The sequence below is a fragment of the Rhinolophus sinicus genome, chromosome 5, assembly GCF_057876585.1.
Source record: "Rhinolophus sinicus isolate RSI-liver-muscle chromosome 5, RSI-T2T, whole genome shotgun sequence".
In the NCBI taxonomy this organism is placed as follows: domain Eukaryota; kingdom Metazoa; phylum Chordata; class Mammalia; order Chiroptera; family Rhinolophidae; genus Rhinolophus; species Rhinolophus sinicus.
Genome location: NC_142505.1, coordinates 80,498,029 through 80,514,813, shown reverse-complemented (window position 1 = coordinate 80,514,813; position 16,785 = coordinate 80,498,029). Strand labels below are relative to the sequence as shown.

The 16,785-nt window shown below is 44.1% G+C and overlaps 1 protein-coding gene across 1 annotated transcript; it reads right to left on the bottom strand.

The window, feature by feature from the left end:
• Nucleotides 1-9,068: 9,068 nt before the first annotated feature.
• On the bottom strand, nt 9,069-16,534 carry WNT8A (Wnt family member 8A). Its single transcript, XM_088798887.1, has 6 exons — nt 16,400-16,534; nt 15,295-15,392; nt 13,567-13,730; nt 12,279-12,404; nt 11,430-11,572; nt 9,069-10,262 (listed from the first exon to the last, which is right to left on the bottom strand). The coding sequence occupies exons 1-6, from the start codon at nt 16,532-16,534 to the stop codon at nt 9,717-9,719; spliced, it is 1,212 nt and encodes a 403-aa protein (XP_088655013.1). The 3' UTR covers nt 9,069-9,716.
• Nucleotides 16,535-16,785: the final 251 nt, after the last annotated feature.

Here is a 16,785-nt window from a genome sequence, read left to right as displayed (position 1 = left end):
TTTCCTCATAGGGACTACTAAGTGTTGTGTACAAATCAAGTTCATTCATTTAATGGATTTATTGTGTATAAATCAAGGGAGTGGAACTTGGAGCTTTATTCAGTTTATGCTATGGCAGTTTGTGGCTGACAATCACAAGTTCTCTTCCTTCATCACTCATGAAGCGCCACCAAATCCCTTTCGTTCTCCATAAGGCATTAATGCCTTTATTTACACTTAACCACTACTTGGCTCTTGCTCATCTGCTTAAAAAAAAAAAACACCAAAAAAAAAAAAAAACCCAAAAAAACCTTTGCCAATTAATTTTAAACCACCTAATTCAACCCTTTCATTTATACATATAGCAAATGAGGCTCAGGGTAGCTAAGAGACATGCCCAAGGTCACATATTAAGCTAATGGTTGATGATCCAGGTTCCTGGCTCACATCCAGAATGCCACTCATTTTGTCAGGAGCCCCTTGAGAAGCAGTATTTGAAAACATTGTTGTCATAGGCAGTTAGAAACCTCCACCTGAACTCTTATCTGTGGTGTCAATATTAGGAAACCCTTTTAAAATATAATATACAAATAAGCTTCTTCAGCACAAAATTCAAATTAGTGAAATCTAATCATGAGACCATATGTACGTGAAGAACATCTGACTGTTGCTATTTTGCAGGCTATCGGTTTCTAGAAACCAGAAGTAGTTCTAATTTATTCTTTATGGCAGTTGGTATGAGACATCATAGGAAGGCCAAAACTGTCAGGATAGAGAAACTTAGAAGAGTCTCAGAATAGAATTTAAAAATTCAGTGAATGTCTAATGCAATCTAATCCAATCCACTTCTTTTTCTAATAAAGATTTTGAAGCCCAGAAAGTAAATTGCATGGCATTATAGCAAAATATGTGGCAAAATTAGCATCACTTTTCCCACAAAACTAAATTGCCTTCCTTGATTACCTGAAAATTAAATTGGATCGATAGTCACAGAAGACTGCAGGAATAAATCCTTTGGGAAATATGTAAGATAACCTTTAGGGAACTAAAATTACACATTACCTTAATCTCCTTTTGGGAGATGAATCCATTATTATTCAGGCAACTTCACTGCATGTGCAAATTTTCTTGGCTCTTTGATATAGTATTTATGTGTTATTTGCTGAATTGTTTTTTTCACCAGAAATATCAGAATTCAGAAAGAGAGAAGAATGGAATTTTCTTAGCTAATAGGAACTTTGAAAAGTACAGATTGTGATCTACTCTAAAGTGGCCTGTTTTTCAGCAACTTCTGGACATGAAGAGGAATCGGAATGGACTTGGATCATCCTCTAAGAGAATAAATAATTGTTTTCTAATATCTTCTCCAGAGGCAACAAAAATGCCTGACTCTTCAGTAGAGCTTCAATGATATTTTCATCCCCATTGTTTTTGTTTGTTTGTTAGTTGTGGGTTTTTTTAGATTGTGGGTTGTGTAGGTATACCTATTGGAGCCCAGAATTTAGGAGAAATTTTGTATTATTTTCATGTTTTAAAGAAAATTTATTCTTTCCAGTTTGTGTTCACACAAATTCTAGCTAGATTTTTTTCTATCACACCGTACTGCTGGGTCTAAAGAAATCAGGCTGAGGATTATATGACAGAATAGAGAAGTGCATCCATACCCTCAGCCCAGCCCTGTCCTTCAAACTCTGGAGATCGTTTAGAGTCAACCCCAGGACCCTGGTGAGTGTGGGAAGCTCATGGAGGGGTGAGGAGTGGGAGGGTGCCAGGGGCCTGAAAGATCTTATGGAGCTCCCTGCCAAGCTGGCCCAGGATTAACCCCATCTTTTCCCAGCCAGAGCTATCCCAGATGTCTTGCTTTCCTGGGGCCTCTGGTGTTAATCTATGGAATTGACCAACTGAGTTTGACCGTGACTGGCTTTGTTTTGCAAAACAAAATTGGTAAGGCAGGCCTCATGCTGACCGACTGAATGGTGTCATCAACCCAATTCAAGGGGTGCCACAAAAGCAAGGAAATGAAACTTCAATTTCCTCCTCATGTTAAATGATAGCTTATCATACCGATTATGACCCTTATGCAGCTCAGGGCAAAGCATTTTATTGCTTTTTTTTTGTGAACCGCAATAAACCACTCTCTCCTTCCATGTTTCCCTCTAACCCCCATTCCCACCCCACCCCTGATGAAAGCTCACTGGAAAGGGCAGTCCTCTACTGTCAATGGTCAGAGAACCAAAGCGTCTATTTTTACCCCCACCAACCTGTCATGATTTTACATTTATCCTAGAAAGCACAAATTGTGTTGTAAAACAAAACAGAAACAAAGAGAAGTGGGTGTAGATGGGAGTCTTTCTGGCTTCAGAACTCCCTTGTAATTAATGTTCAGAACCTTTCACTACTTGGATGAGCTTTCCTTCAGTTCTGGGACAGACAGACATTGGCTGCCTTCATCCCTGTGTTCCCACTGCACCTATACACACCTCCGTTAGAGTGTTCATCACACCACATAATTATGGGCACAGGTGTGCTTTCCTTCTTGATGGAGACGGACTATGTCCCTTCATCTTTATGTCCCTGACGGGCATCTAACATAGTAGTTCCTGACCCACAGAAGGCGTTCATTGAATGAATAGTGATGGAGGCCCCCCACAAAGATTAGCTTATCTATTTCCCTACGTTCCAGAAGTCTGTACCTGTCTATTCCCAGAATCAAGAAGAAGTTCATCTGCTCAGCTTCCTCATTGGGCAATGAGAGAGGTGTGGGGTTTCTTAGGACTTGGACCTGTGCCCTCCTCCCTTCATTTCCTCTTCTTGGGAAATCTCATTTACTCCCATGGCTTCAGAAACTATATATTGCTAACTCCTAAATTTGTATCTCCATCTCATATTTCTTCTCTAATTTGTTTAGCCAGCTTTCCCCAAATTAATTGCTTGATATCTCCACTTGAATGTCAGAAAAATTTTAAAGTTCACATGCCTAAAAAGAAACTCTTGGTTCCCATTTTCTCATTTAGCCCTACCCTGGTCCTCTCTCATTTTGCCTTGGTCCGTAGATGGCACCATCTGCCACTCTGTTACTAAAGCTAGAAAACTGGAAGTCATCCTAGATCCCTCTCTTTCACTCACAACATCTAACCCATCAGCCAATTTTGTTGGTTCTACCTCTTGCACACATACTGTTCATATTCCCTCTTCTCTCCATGCACTCTGTCCCTGCCTTAGTCCAAGCCACTATCAGCTCTTGCCTGGCCTAATGCAATTGCCTCCTTGTCTCCAGGCCTCCATGCTTGCCTCTCTCCATTTTCCATATACCAGCCAGTATGAGTTTTCTTACGAGGTTAATAAAATCCTATCACCACTCTGCTTCAAATCTTTTAATTGCTTCTCATTTCTCTGGAACAAAATTCTGACTTTTTATTGTGACCTACTGAATCTTGCATGATCTGGCCCCAGCATACTTTTCTAAGTTCATTTCATGCTACCACATACAAACCATGCTCTAGTGACCTCAAACTTTGATCGTTTCCTGGAATTTTCCCAAGCTGTTTTCTGCTTTGTGCCTTATTCCTTGTTGCTTCTCTCTGGAATATCCTTTCCTGAAGCGCTTGCAACTGGTTCCTATTCATCCTTTGGGTATCAGCTTAAATGTCAACTTCACAGAGAGCCTTCTCTGACAACTTTTTTTATAAGAACTCCACTAATTTTGTCATGACACTTCGTCTGCAATAATTTATTAATTTATCTATTTATTTATTTAGTGTTTTAAGGAGGGCGCAGCTCACAGTGGCCCATGCGGGGATCGAACCGGCAACCTTGGTGTTATCAGCACCATGCTCTAACCAACTGAGCTAACCAGCCACCCCTAGAAAACATTTTAATGTTTACTGTAGGATAGTGTCAAGTTGAGGAGACTTGAAATGTCTGGCCAAAGAATTAGGATTTTATTCCCTAGGACATTGCAAGTTTTGTTTGTTTGTTTGTTTGTTTGTTTGTTTTAAATCAGATGATGAATTGAATGTGATGTATTAGTCAGATAAATATGGTAACAATGTGTTAGGTGGAGAGTTGAGAGGCAAAATACCAGTTATTGAGTTAGTACAAAAATCAGGTACAAGGTACAAGTCAGTCCAGAGTGGAGGAAAAGGTAAAGGAGAGGAGGGAATAGGTTTGGAGGCCAAACCAAAGAAAGATGACTAAATATGAAAAGTTGAGCAGAGGGAGGAATCAAGGATAACTCAGAAGTAAGCCTCGGTCCCTCAAAGTTTCATTAGACCACTGATGGAAACAGCGATGTCATAAGAGAAAATCCATTGTCACTCAAGTAGAAATGGCCAATGAAACATTAGAACTGTGGTACTTAGAGCTTGCACAGCGATGAGGATTTAGGAGTCATCAGCAAGGAAATAAAACCAGAGTTTTAGAGTACATAACTTCTCCACAGGTGATAGCAGACAAGGAAGTATGTCCTGATTGTCAATTTCATATTCTTGCCCCTATACCATTGCCAGTCCCCAGCACAGGAGGACCTTGATGACTGAGGTCCCAGCTGATGGAGCTGAGAAGCAAGGCTCCTTGGCTGAAATGGAGGGGTTTAGAAATGAACATGGACCAGGGAGAAATGCAAGTGGAGCCTAATAGGGCAATCAAAGCTCTGTAACAGCCAAGAATAGGTAGATTCTTCAGATAGTTGAAGGCAAAGAAATGATGGCAGTTAAGGATTGAGAAGGGTTCACACCCCTCTTACTTAACTCCTCACAGAAACCCAAAGTTGGTGCATTTGGAGACAGTCTAGGAAAAAGAGTGTGAGAGGGAACTGGTGAAAAACTGGAGTAATTAGGGTTATTTAGCTTGGAGAAAAGACGTTTTGAATGCCTGACTCCATAATGCGAGGTCCTAGAACGTTTTGTAGGCTTAAGATACAGCGGCGCGGATGCAGGTTAGACGTGCAGCAAATGTCCTCATAAGCACTTTATCCCAGGCAGGGGAGGACTAGCTTCCTTCTCCCTGGTGGTCTTCAAAACAGAGTATACAATGTGCTCCTCTTCCTTCAGCTGTGAATTAGGAGTTCTCCTGTTAAGAAGAAAGTGGCTAAATCAAATGATCTCATATAGACTGCAAGAAGCTCCTGGTGAAGGAAAGATAAGGGATCTTCCCAGGATCACCAAGTTCCATTACAGGTCTGCACAGGTATCTGAGAATCTGAGAGGAAAGTGGGAATAAATCTGGGCACTTAGTGTACCACCAGGCCTTTCCCCTGCCCATGTCCCCACTTCCACTACCCATAGCGTCCCTATTCCCTCACTGGCCAGGTATAGTCAGGCTTCCTAAAGGCCTGGCCTAATTTCCTTAGTGTTTCCCATTGGTCATCATTCATCCCTTTCTTGATGAAGAGGGCAGCCTGACAGGGTGGGCAGAGCACCAGCCATGGGGAGTGTTGAGGGCCCTGGAGTCTAGTTATCTCTTTAGCTATCTCACTTGATGATATTAGGTAGGATACTTTCCTCCTCTACACCTCGCTTTCCTCCTGTGGTAGGAATGCCTCAGGAGTACGTGGTTTGGAGCTCTAGTCCTACCCAAAAGTCTTTAACCTCTTCTAGAAGTCTTTGCTCTGGTCCTTGCTTTCATTTCATTTTTCCCAACCCAAACATCTTTATCTGGGCTCTGAGTCACTGTCTTTTGTGATCAAGGGTTATGAGTAGTTTATGATCTGGGGCTAGATATTTGTCTTTTCTGGATCCTGTTTTTCCTTCCTTTGTCCTCTAAAATAAACACCCCTCCTTTGACATTCTCTTTGAAACTTTGACCTCTAATATAGACCCTAAAGGTTAGCCTTTTTCTTTGAGTACCCCCCGGAGAACTAGGATTCAGCCCTCCCACGCCAGCAGGGGCCAGGCTATCTGCTTTATCATTCTAAGGAAGGCCTTTGCAAGTCAAAAGTTAAGTTTCTTCATTCTAGAGGAGGGTTGAGAAATGTGACTCTCCTATTTGAGGGAGGAAGAGGACACCTTTCACTGCATATGAATAGCAGTCACTCTACAAAGCCGTCAAGACAGTTAATATCAGCCAGAGATCCTTGGGCTCCCAGAGTGTAAATGATGTATAAGAGATTATGGGTTTATGTGGCAGAAGGCCTGAATTCAAATCCATCTCCCTATATTTAATTTTAGTTTTGGTGCTTCTGAGCTAGTTTCCTCAGTACTAAGAGGAGGATAATTGTAACACTTTAATTGGCTATTTCTGAGGATAGAAGGAGATAGTATACATTATGTATGTGACACTTAGTAGGTGCTTAGTTACTTCCTTTTCACTCTTACCTGTATGATCACCCACCAGCAAGCCCTGAGGGAATTGACAGGGGACTGTAGGAGCTCTAGGGAAGGGCTGCAGGGTTTTCTTAGGCATCTCTAATTCTACCCACAGCAAAGGTCAGATGGAAAGGAGGAGGAGGAGGAGGAGGAGGAGGAGGAGGAGGAGGAGGAGGAGGAGGAGGAGGAGGAGGCAAAGAGGCAAGGAGGCAAAGGAGAAGAGGCTTTGTAGGGGCCTGATAAGCATAAGCATATTTTCCGTTTTAATCTAGACTGAGAAAATACAGACTTCTGTTCTGCAGGTGATGTGAAGTGGTGCTTGGATTTACTGAAATATGGGAATAGGCTCATGGACAGGTTTCTTTCATTGAATTGAGTCCTTTCTCAGCAATTCTTTAAGATCCACCATCAGATAGTGTCCCATCTGTCTGTCTTGGGTCCTGAACCTATTGAACGTGGGGGTTTTACTGTTCTGTCACCTTAAGGACAGTCAGTTTGTTAAGGATGAGCCAAAAGGGAAGGGGTGTAGGGTGGTAACTAATGAGTCTGAATGACACTGTAATGCCTTGGAACGAATCCCTGACAAGAAGGTGATGGATGTAGAGAAATCTGAATTCCTTTAGTTTCTGGCCCAGGGTCCATTTGGGAAGATTGGTTGATGTGATTGCCACGAGGGTTAAGATGAATGAGAATGGAAGAGGCTTGGAAGGAGTGGGACTATGAGCTTTTTTGGGAAGTAGGCTAACTTTTCATGGAGTTCCCAATTGCTCTGGGTTTCATTAGTGAAAACCTCAGATATAAACCCCCAGAAAACACAAGGCATATTCTTGAATGACAGTTTGGCAGGGCAGCAGGGATGGTTTTGTTTCTGAAAATACCCTCTAAGATTATTTGGGAGTCCCAGCAAGGTTCTGGGGAAAATGTCAAAGCATCAGTTATCTGGGTTCTTTGGATGGAGATTTAGTTAGGAATAAAGACAGAAAATCTAGGTTGTTCATTTGCCTAGCGTGACTCAGGTTTCATGGTTGTTATGTGTTTATTGAGGGTTTCACCTCAAGGCCAGGTAATTTTATGTGTTTTTGTTTCTCTGAGTGGCAGGGAAATAATCTTTCCTTTTGGTTACCAATTTCTTTACCATATTTTTTGTGCTTAGATAGTATCTCTTGCACTCCCCCTTCTACTATCTTTACAAATACACACATGCCCACACACTTCCTGTCATTAATGTGTGTGTGTGTGTGTGTGTGTGTGTGTGTGTGTGTGTGTGTGTGTTACCTTCCTTAGAAGGAGGGAGGCAGAGGAAATCTTCCATTTTCTAAAAAGACTTATTTAAATGTGTTTTTCCAGGACCCATCACCTCCAACTCAAGTAGTTGTTTCAATCTAGTTGTGGAGGGCACAGCTCACATGGGATGTGGGGATCCAATCGGCAACCCTGTTAAGAGCACCGCGCTCTAACCAACCGGCCGCCCCTCTTCCATTATTTTTGATGTAGGCTAAATTTTTATGGATTTCTTCTTGTCTCTGCTTTCTGGCACTTGTGGCCGTTTTAAATGCACCAGAAGTAATAGAGAGCAGAGTGGACTCTCAAACTACCTGCTCATGGTTTCTCTTGAGATGCCAACTTCCTTAATGAACATTTTACCTTCCTTTCATTCAAAAAAATAAAATAAAAAAGGCTTGGTATTCCCTGTAGGCATTTAAAAAAATAAATTATTCTTTTTGGTGACAAAAATATTTATTGTTGCCAAATGTAAAAATACAGAAAAACACAAAAAGAAAAATAAACCACTATTTTGATATTACCTGTTAACAAGTATTTTTATATCGTTTAAAACAAAATTGGGTTCATCCTGCACATGGTGTTTTGTAATAAACTTTATTCACTTAATTATATCATGCATGTTTTTCATGTTACTAAATATTTCTCCAGAATATTTTAATGCTTAGTATTCCATTATAGGGGCCATAATATAACTAGTTTGCCCTACTGTTGAATATTTAAATTGTTTTCTCATTTAAAACATTAGCTGAGAGCATTTTCCCACTCTTGGTGATCAGTCATTTTACTTGTTTATTCACATACCTAAAATACCTCCTCCCTGCAGGGTGCTCGCAGAGGAGACACCCCCAAGGCTGAGATGCTCAGATTTAGACCAGTGACTGTGCCCCCAGGGCTCTCTTTATGGAAAACTACTTCTCCCCCAAAGATCGCCAGTGGAAGGTGTAGAAGTGCAAATGAGGACGGTAGAATCCACAACTTTCCTGGTCTCTTGCCCTGGGGCCCAGGTCTTTGGTGTACAGACACCCCAGGAAGCCCAAGTTAAGAGAGTAAACACACTTTGAATATGGTTCAAGTTCAAAGGGCTCCCTTGTTTCTCAAGTTGCTTAGGTTGCATTAAAATAACACCTTCTAAATCTGGGAGTCTGGATTCTTTACCTATTGGCCAGTTCCTCGGTCTCAGTTTTATTATCTGTCAAACACTGATACCAGGGGGGTTGGATAGTTCAGTTTCTCCCTTAGCCATGTGCATAGGGATACAAGAGCAGGGGTTCTTATTCCTTTTCCGATTCTAAGTTTTCCAAAGAGAAAATAAAAGCTCTCAGCCATATATATATATATATATATATATATATATATATATATATATATATATATATATTCTAGAAGCATTTATTGCAAAACAAAGTTGAGTTCCCAATCTGGGAAAATAACAAAATAGAGTCGTTTTACAGCTCTTTGGGAGAAAACTCTCGGGGGTTTGGGGAGGCTTGTCTGGATAAGTTGTAGTCCCCTGTCCACTTACTACGACTATTATCCCCTTTCCATGGCTCCAGAGGTGGTTTCTGAGCTGGAAAAGTCCTCAGGTAATGTTGGGTCCTGGTTTCCCCAGGGTTGGGTGGGAAGAACTTCTAAAGTGCATACACTCAGGTGAAAAACCCAACACCCTAAAATCCTCCCAGGTACCTGGTCTCTGCCCCACTTATCTGCGTGAACTTGCAAGCTGGTCTTTCTGGAGCCAGAGTAGGGGAAGCTTGCTCCTTCAGGAGCCTGGACAGGACTCTCACTTTTTGCTTCCATTCCCTCTGATGCTCAGCAGCACAGCTGGTGTAACGTAGTCTGACACTTACCGGGTCCCTCTGGATATGGCACCAAACCACACAAGGTATAAAAGTACAGGCACAGAGACCAGGAAGTAACTTGGAGGAAGATGAAATGGGGTCTGCCCAAGTTAGGAAGCCCAGGTTCCCATTGCAGCTCTGCCAAGAATATGCTGTATAATCTTGGGCCTCAATTTCCCCACGTATGGCAGATATCAAGAGAATTATATCACACCAACCCTGTGATTTTCCAATTGTTTTCAAATCTCCTCTCTCCAGGAGAGAAGCTGTATCCCCTCCATTGTCATGCAAGTGAGTTCGTGGGGCATTATCAGGTACTGCCATTGCCCCTGGACAAAGGACTGCCTGGGGAGCGCGTGCAATAGTACTTGTTCACCACATGCCTACACTGGTCACACTTGACTGTACAGCACCACTGGAATTTACAGTTACAGCTGCTGGTGGCTTCCATTCTCCTCTCTTCCACCTGCAGGCCACAGTCCGTGCACAGGCGCCAGCAGTTGTGTCGTTCCCACCTGGATGTGTTGTGGCTGTTCTGCAGACACTCCCGACCCTCGGTGCCATAGACGCCCAGGCTGGAATTGCGGGTACAGTAATCTGGTGATTCCTCTAAAAAGATCAGCTCAGCCTCTACACTAGGAAGGAAGGCCTCAGTGGGTGCCCGGCGGCCCTCGGCACTATTCCCAGCCCTTAGCCGCCGCTTATCCAACTCGATTTTCAGTGCCCGGTCGTACTTGGCCTTTAGGTAGTCTCCCATCTCCCGGAAGTCAGCCAGCTGCAGCCAGCATGTCTGGATGCTGCAGCTCCCTGAGATGCCATGGCATTTGCAGGTCCTTTTCATGGTGGCTCTCACTGCCTTCACAGGGAGAGAACAAATGAGAGAATGGCTGTGGGTAGGGAACACCAAAGGCTAGGCATTCAATGGGATACTTTAGAGGTGTGCTGCTTCACTTTGGAAGAGCATCAGAATTACTTGGGGAAGCCCATGCAAAATGTTTATTCCTGGGCACTATTTCAGAGCTTCTCAATTAGAATGTTCAAGGATTTAAAGGCCTCGGTATTGGTGATTTTAGTGTCCCTGAGTGATTCTTAAGGAAAGCCAGGCAAGTCCTGAAACGGTTACTGGAATCAGGAAACATAGGCTTCAGGCCCAACTTTCATTACTTGTTGAGCTTGTTTCTTTATCTGCCCAATTGGATCAAGAATGATCAAGAAAGTACTGTATAAATTGTAAAGAAAAAGGTGATCATAGGCACTCTTATTGTCTTGAAGCTCGGGGTTAGAGTATTTGTGGGGGTCTGGATTTGTGCTCTGGGCCCTCTCCCAGAGGGAAGAAATCTCCTGGAGTCTGAACCCCTGCCCCAAGGCAATTACCCATGGTTGTAATTGCCTTGGAAACCTCTTCCCCTTGTCCTGGGGAACCAGGACATCTAGGTATAGGTTCAAAGGGGAAATTCCTATGCTCTGACCTCTAAGTCCAATTTGCTTCCAGATCTGAGTTCAGAACACTTCAGGGATTGCCACCCCACCAGAAGTCTTAGGGGAGACTAGACCCTCTAGAGAAACCTAGATCAGTCCCAATGCCTTGAAGCCCAGACTAACTAACTTTAGGACAGGGGCTGCATAATAAGCCCCTGTTAATTTCCTAGAACACACAGTTGAAAGGGTTAAAAATTTAAGTCGCAGAAGCAAAGCTTTGATTTTGTATTATTCTGTGTTCTCAGAACTTGCCTGTGGAGGGGCCAGAGCACAAGGTTTAGTGGTAAGAGGACTAGACCAGAAGATCTGAGTTCATTTCCTGGCTCTGATGCTTATTAGGTATATTGCCTTGGCTAAGCCGCTTGGCTCAGCCTTAACTGGCTTTGTCATCCAGAGAATGGGGTAGCCATCCCAGTCCTGCTGGGTAGTGTGAGGATGAAACGTGGATATGAGACAGCTCATGGTAAGTTGTGAAGGGCTGAACAGATGTGAGGCCATTGCCAGTACTGAGCCTGAAGGCTCACTGGCTAACTCCTATACCCACCAGCCTGCCTGCCCTGTTGTTGTGGAGATTCATCAGGGCTCTGGCATCCTTTCCCTTCTCCAGGCTGTCCACAAAGAGTTTGGAGATCTTTTCCCCAAATTCTACATTGTCGCTGCAGCCTCCCCAGATCCAGCCATGGCCTCCTACACGTAAGGAAAGAATAAGTTCTGCATACAGTTCCCTGCTAAGTCCCAGGAGAAGAAGTCACAGTCATCTTGGCTGACACAGCCAAGCCATCCCCAAGAACCGTCGCTGAAGGGAAGACAGGAAAATGGAGGTACTTGGTGTAAGTGGGGGGAGTCCTGTTCCCAAAGCCAACTAACTGTCCACCCATCAGGCACTTCCCAGCTCTAGGCAATTAGTCTCTATTCCCATAGTAAAAGTAGGCACACTGGGAATGGCCCAGATGATCTCAAAGGTTCCTGGCAGCTTGGACGGTCTGGATTCTGCACCATTATCCTACAAGTCTTGTTAAGAGTCACCTCTTCCCTCATTAGTGACAAATCTGAATAAGTCTCTTAGGTGACAAATCATTGAGTAGCTCTGGATTATGGACAAGCCATTCTAAGCCTGAAATATGAGGGTTTGCTTTAAACTCTTTGGCTTCCTCATTCCTAGATGCCGTGTTGGTTTTAGGGCTCAGTGCTGCTTGCTGATTCTGGCATCAGGGACCCAGGCTCAAGTCTCAGGAGAGTTTAGGTCCAGGAGTTCCCACCCATGAGGTCGCTGTTGGAGTTCAGGGGTTTGAGGGAGCTGGAGCTGTGTCCCTCAGCATTTCCCTGGGAGATTTTGGCCTGCACTCAGCTTTGCTCCCTTCACCTCTTCCTCCTATCAGAGCGGCCAGCTTACCTGTTTTTCCATTTTTTGACTCATCACAGCCACAGTTTTCAAAGTCGCCCATGCTACAGTTCTTGGTGATGGTGTGCATGACCCCAGCGGAGCTGATGGCATGAATGAAGGACGTCTCCCTGGTGGCTTTGGAGAGAAAAGGGGCACTGGAGACTTTGACCCTGATGACCCAAAGCAGAGGCTATGGAAAAGCAGTGCTGTTTCTCTCCCCTGACCCCTGCCTTCTTTGGGTTTAAGAGAATGCTCTTCTACTTGAGAGAACAGTACATATCTCCTTTACTTCATTCTTATTTCATTCGGGCACCCCTATGCTGCAGATGGAGAAAGTAAAACTCAGAGATAGAGTGATGAGAGCAAGGCCGCTTGCCTCACCAACTGCGGTGTCGGGACCAGGACTCTCCTCCTGAAGCCCAGCCTGGGTCTTTGTCCATTAGCCACTACGTTTGGTCCTCCGGCAGTGAGGACTCAGGGCCATGAGGCTGTCTTAGGAAAGCGAGAAGGACCTTTTCTTCTTTCTGACATGAAGCTAGAGCCATGTAATAATTATAACGATCAACGCTATCACTTACTGAGCTCGTATCTTATTAAACTGTAAACATGTACCATTTCATTTCCACAAACTCCCCACTCTGTCTGTATACCCCATGGGGAGATATTTCTTTTTGTCCTCGTCTTCTTTACTCCTTCCCCCAACTCTTCTCAGGCAACTCTTTATTATTCCTAACATAAGTGACGTTTATGCAATCTGTTACACATAGTTACAAACAGCTGCACAAGTTCACACACACACACACACACACACACACACACACACACACACACACACACACCACCTGAGGCACAGCTCACTGGGATCTCCCAGCTTCTCTGTTGGGGTTTTGTGAGAGCTGGGCAGATGGGAAACTCCCTCAGCAGCTGCAAACACAGAAGTTTTCTGCATTTTTATTTCATGCAAATGAGCACATAAGTATGTACAAACACACAAATACAGGCATGCATTAAAAGTAGAATAATTATTCCATTTGTGTAGAAATATCTTTGTATTCACCTCATTTAACCCTTATAATACTCCTGGTGAGCTAAATAGAGCTGGCTTTATTGACCAAATGACAAGCTGAGGTTGAGAGAGGGGAAGTAAGTCACTCAAGGTCACACAGCCAGGAAGTGGCAGGTCAGCAGATCACTAGTAACTTTTTCATTTCACTGTGCACATACATGCTCCACATACAACTTACTGCAAGCCCACTTTCATGCACACAGACCCCCTTGTACAGGTACACAAACTTACCACTTCTCAGCCTGTTGTGAGTGGAGAGCTGCAGAGCGTTTTCAGGGCAGTTCCAGCGTTCCCAAGCAAACTGGAACTTACACTCCTCAATGCCACTCTGGGCACCCAGGGCCACGCTGGTGGTGTAGGTCAGGTAGGCCTGGCAAAGGGAAAAGGGCTGTGAGCTTCAGCCCTGGCTCAGGTTGGGGGACAAGGCAGGATGCAAATGGGTTAGCTCTCCATTAAGGAACAATCGTGGGTTCCTCTGGGTGGGGGACTTCTGGCACTGTTTCCCCTCCCCTCTTCCTTCCCCAAAAGAGTTCCCGTAGGAAACCATATGGGTAAAAACAGAAGCGGAAACCATCCTACCTTAGGACCTGTTATCAGGAAATTGTTCACTGACCTAACCAAAAAGAGAAAAAGTAAGGCAATGGTAAATAGGGATGAGAGAATGGGGGCTTCCTTGGCAGGGAGTACGGGGTGGGGGAAAGGACTTACCAGGCAGAGGCACTTAAGGTGACATAGCATATGCCCATAGTCACCCTGAGCATAAACAGGTCCCCCATGGCACTGCCCACCCTTAGGGGACCCGATTCAGCCCAGGGACAAGTCCAGAGAAAAAGTAAGAAGAGGGCAGTGTCTTTCTCAGTATTTATGTGGGAAAATTCTGAATGGCCAAGGGGGAAAAATCAACAGCTCTTCTCATTTGTCCCTCACTGGCCCGGCTGCAGGAGCCTTTGCCCCAATGGGGGATCAGGGAGGAGGGACCCAGCCCAAAGCCTCAAGGAAAGCCCCGCCCCTCCCTGCCCCACCCGCCCCACCCCGCCCCTGCAGCCTTTCTTGCCTCCCAGGCTGACAGAGGGTCTGAAGTCTTTCCATCCCCTGGAGGTTTCTTTCCTCTCTAAGTCAGACTTAAGTCTGTTTCCTCCTGAGGACTTGTTTCCAGAATCTCGTAGCCTGGAGCAGATGAGGCTCCTAACCCTGAAAGTAGATCACCCGTTCCTTAGAGCTACAGTGTCCTCATCTGACAACCAGACCCCATTCCTTGTCCTGCCTTCCTACCTAAGGTGTTAATAATTCTATACTTTACCCAAGTAAGCAAGTGCACTATTCCTGCCTCCTCCCTTGGTGATTGTAGAGTCATGGAATCATGGGACATAAAGCAGAAACACTTCAGAGGCCGTCTCTGAAACAGTCTATCAAAGTAAGACTGTTCTAGCACATTCTACCAAAGTAAGTTCTGGTAAATTTCCTTCATTTCTAATAGGTTTATCATTTTGTGTTTGAGGGTTAGATCTCCAGTTTGATAGCTGCTTGTACCTTTGGACCACCCAGGGCTATATTTGAAAAGACTGATGGCTTTCTTTGAGATACCACTTTGTTGCAAGGACACCAGCTTTTTAGGCAGGAAACAGTCTTTTAGATTTAGTTTTTATTCTTAGTGCCTAAGAAGATGAATGAATGAATGAATGAATGAAGGAACGAACAAATGAATGAACTTGTGATCCCTAGTAGGGACCCCAGGCACCATTAGGTAGGATTGGAGACTACAGTGAAGGGGTGGAGATCTTCCCTGGTTGGTGAAGCTCTTTCCTAGAGCTGGGGAAGGCAGACTGGAGAGATTCTGAGGCAAGTACAAACAGGAAGCCACAGTCCTCACTCATTACCCTGTGACCATGGATATCCAGATCACTTCTCAGCACCCCAAACCTGACTTGGATGAGAAAAAGGTCTCAGACATCTCCCCACCAAAGGAGTTCTGGGGCAAAGCAGTCCCCAGGCCTTTTTAGGGCAATACACTCAAAGGCCGGGTCAGGATTGGTGTTGGTCTGCAAACTGTTATCGTTCTGTGGGAAGATAAGTATGGAAATGAAAGTGTTTAGAAATTTTTATGGCAATTTGATGGAGTAATTTTAGATATGTTGAACTAATAGTAAGAAATTTGGGCTCTTATTCTGTATGTCTTTTTTTTCCTTTTTCGTTTTTCTAGTGAGATGGGCGCAAGTGTCACAAATGCAAAATGTCTTTAATGGACTAATGTCTTCATTCCAGTGATCTCTTCCTCTGCTTGCTTGTGGGCTTCTCTCCTTGGGGAAAAGAGGTGTCTAAGACTTGAGTCACTTGGGAAAAGCCCACTGAGTTTGCGTCAGTGGCTTTTTTCTGTTCCCTAGGATTCCCAATCAGAATTTAATGTTTAACTTTTACTTCCTAAGACCGCAGGGTTGATTTCCATATCACTCACTGTGGGATCAGAAAAGGGTTAGCATAAACCCCAAGGTAGTCCCTTCCCTTGAAAGAGTTTTAGGAATGACTTCAAATTCACTTCCTGTGTTTGAGCGACTGGGTCTTATTCTTCTGTGTTCCCCATAGCACTTGGCATTCAGTGGGTACTCTATGAAAATGTTCCTTTGTTTTTCTAGGAAGCAGATGGGAAGTTAGTGTGCTTTTTGTGTGCAAACTTTGTACTTGCTCCTGCTCAGATTCTCTAAAGATCATATTTCTTTAAAAGGAATTTAAGATGTTGAGGAAAGGCCCGTGTGCCAGGTATTGGGAGCTCTCATTAGGACTTTGGCCCCTAATCTGTGTGGCCTTGGGCAAGCTATAAACTACTGCATGGACTCAGTTTCTTCATCTGTAAAATGAGGGAGTCGGGACAATGTGGAACATTGAATGACCTCTGAAGATTTCCCCAGCTCTCTTGCATGCTGTAATCCTAATTTTCAGATTTGCAGAATTTATTAATCCCAGAGGTGAGTGTAGGCTAGAAATGGGGAAGTAATGTCTGTCAGCATGGGAATCATCTTATCTCTGAATCCTTCAGTTGGCCATCAGGATAGACCTGTAAGTTGGATACCTGGAGGACGACCAATGCTTTCTTCAGAGTCCTCTGGGGCTCTGTCTCCACAAGACCTCTGTGCTGGACGTCACGAAAGTCGTTCATTGTGAGAGAAGAGCCGGAGACAGGCACTCCACACTGGAGTTTATACATCGTTTACAGCCAACCTGTGCATCCATTTCCTTACCCCCAGCTCTGTTATCGTGTTAGTTTTTAAGTGATGATCCAACCCTTGGTTTCTCTCTTCCTGGCATGGAAATCTGGAATTGAAGATTAGAGCAGAAGATGACAGTGGAGATAGGGTGGGACTGTGATAAGACAGACAGAATAGTGTCTCTGAACCAGTGATGTACTGGTAGATGTTTGACAACCACCTTTCGTGTAACAGAAGCCATGGCTGGCAG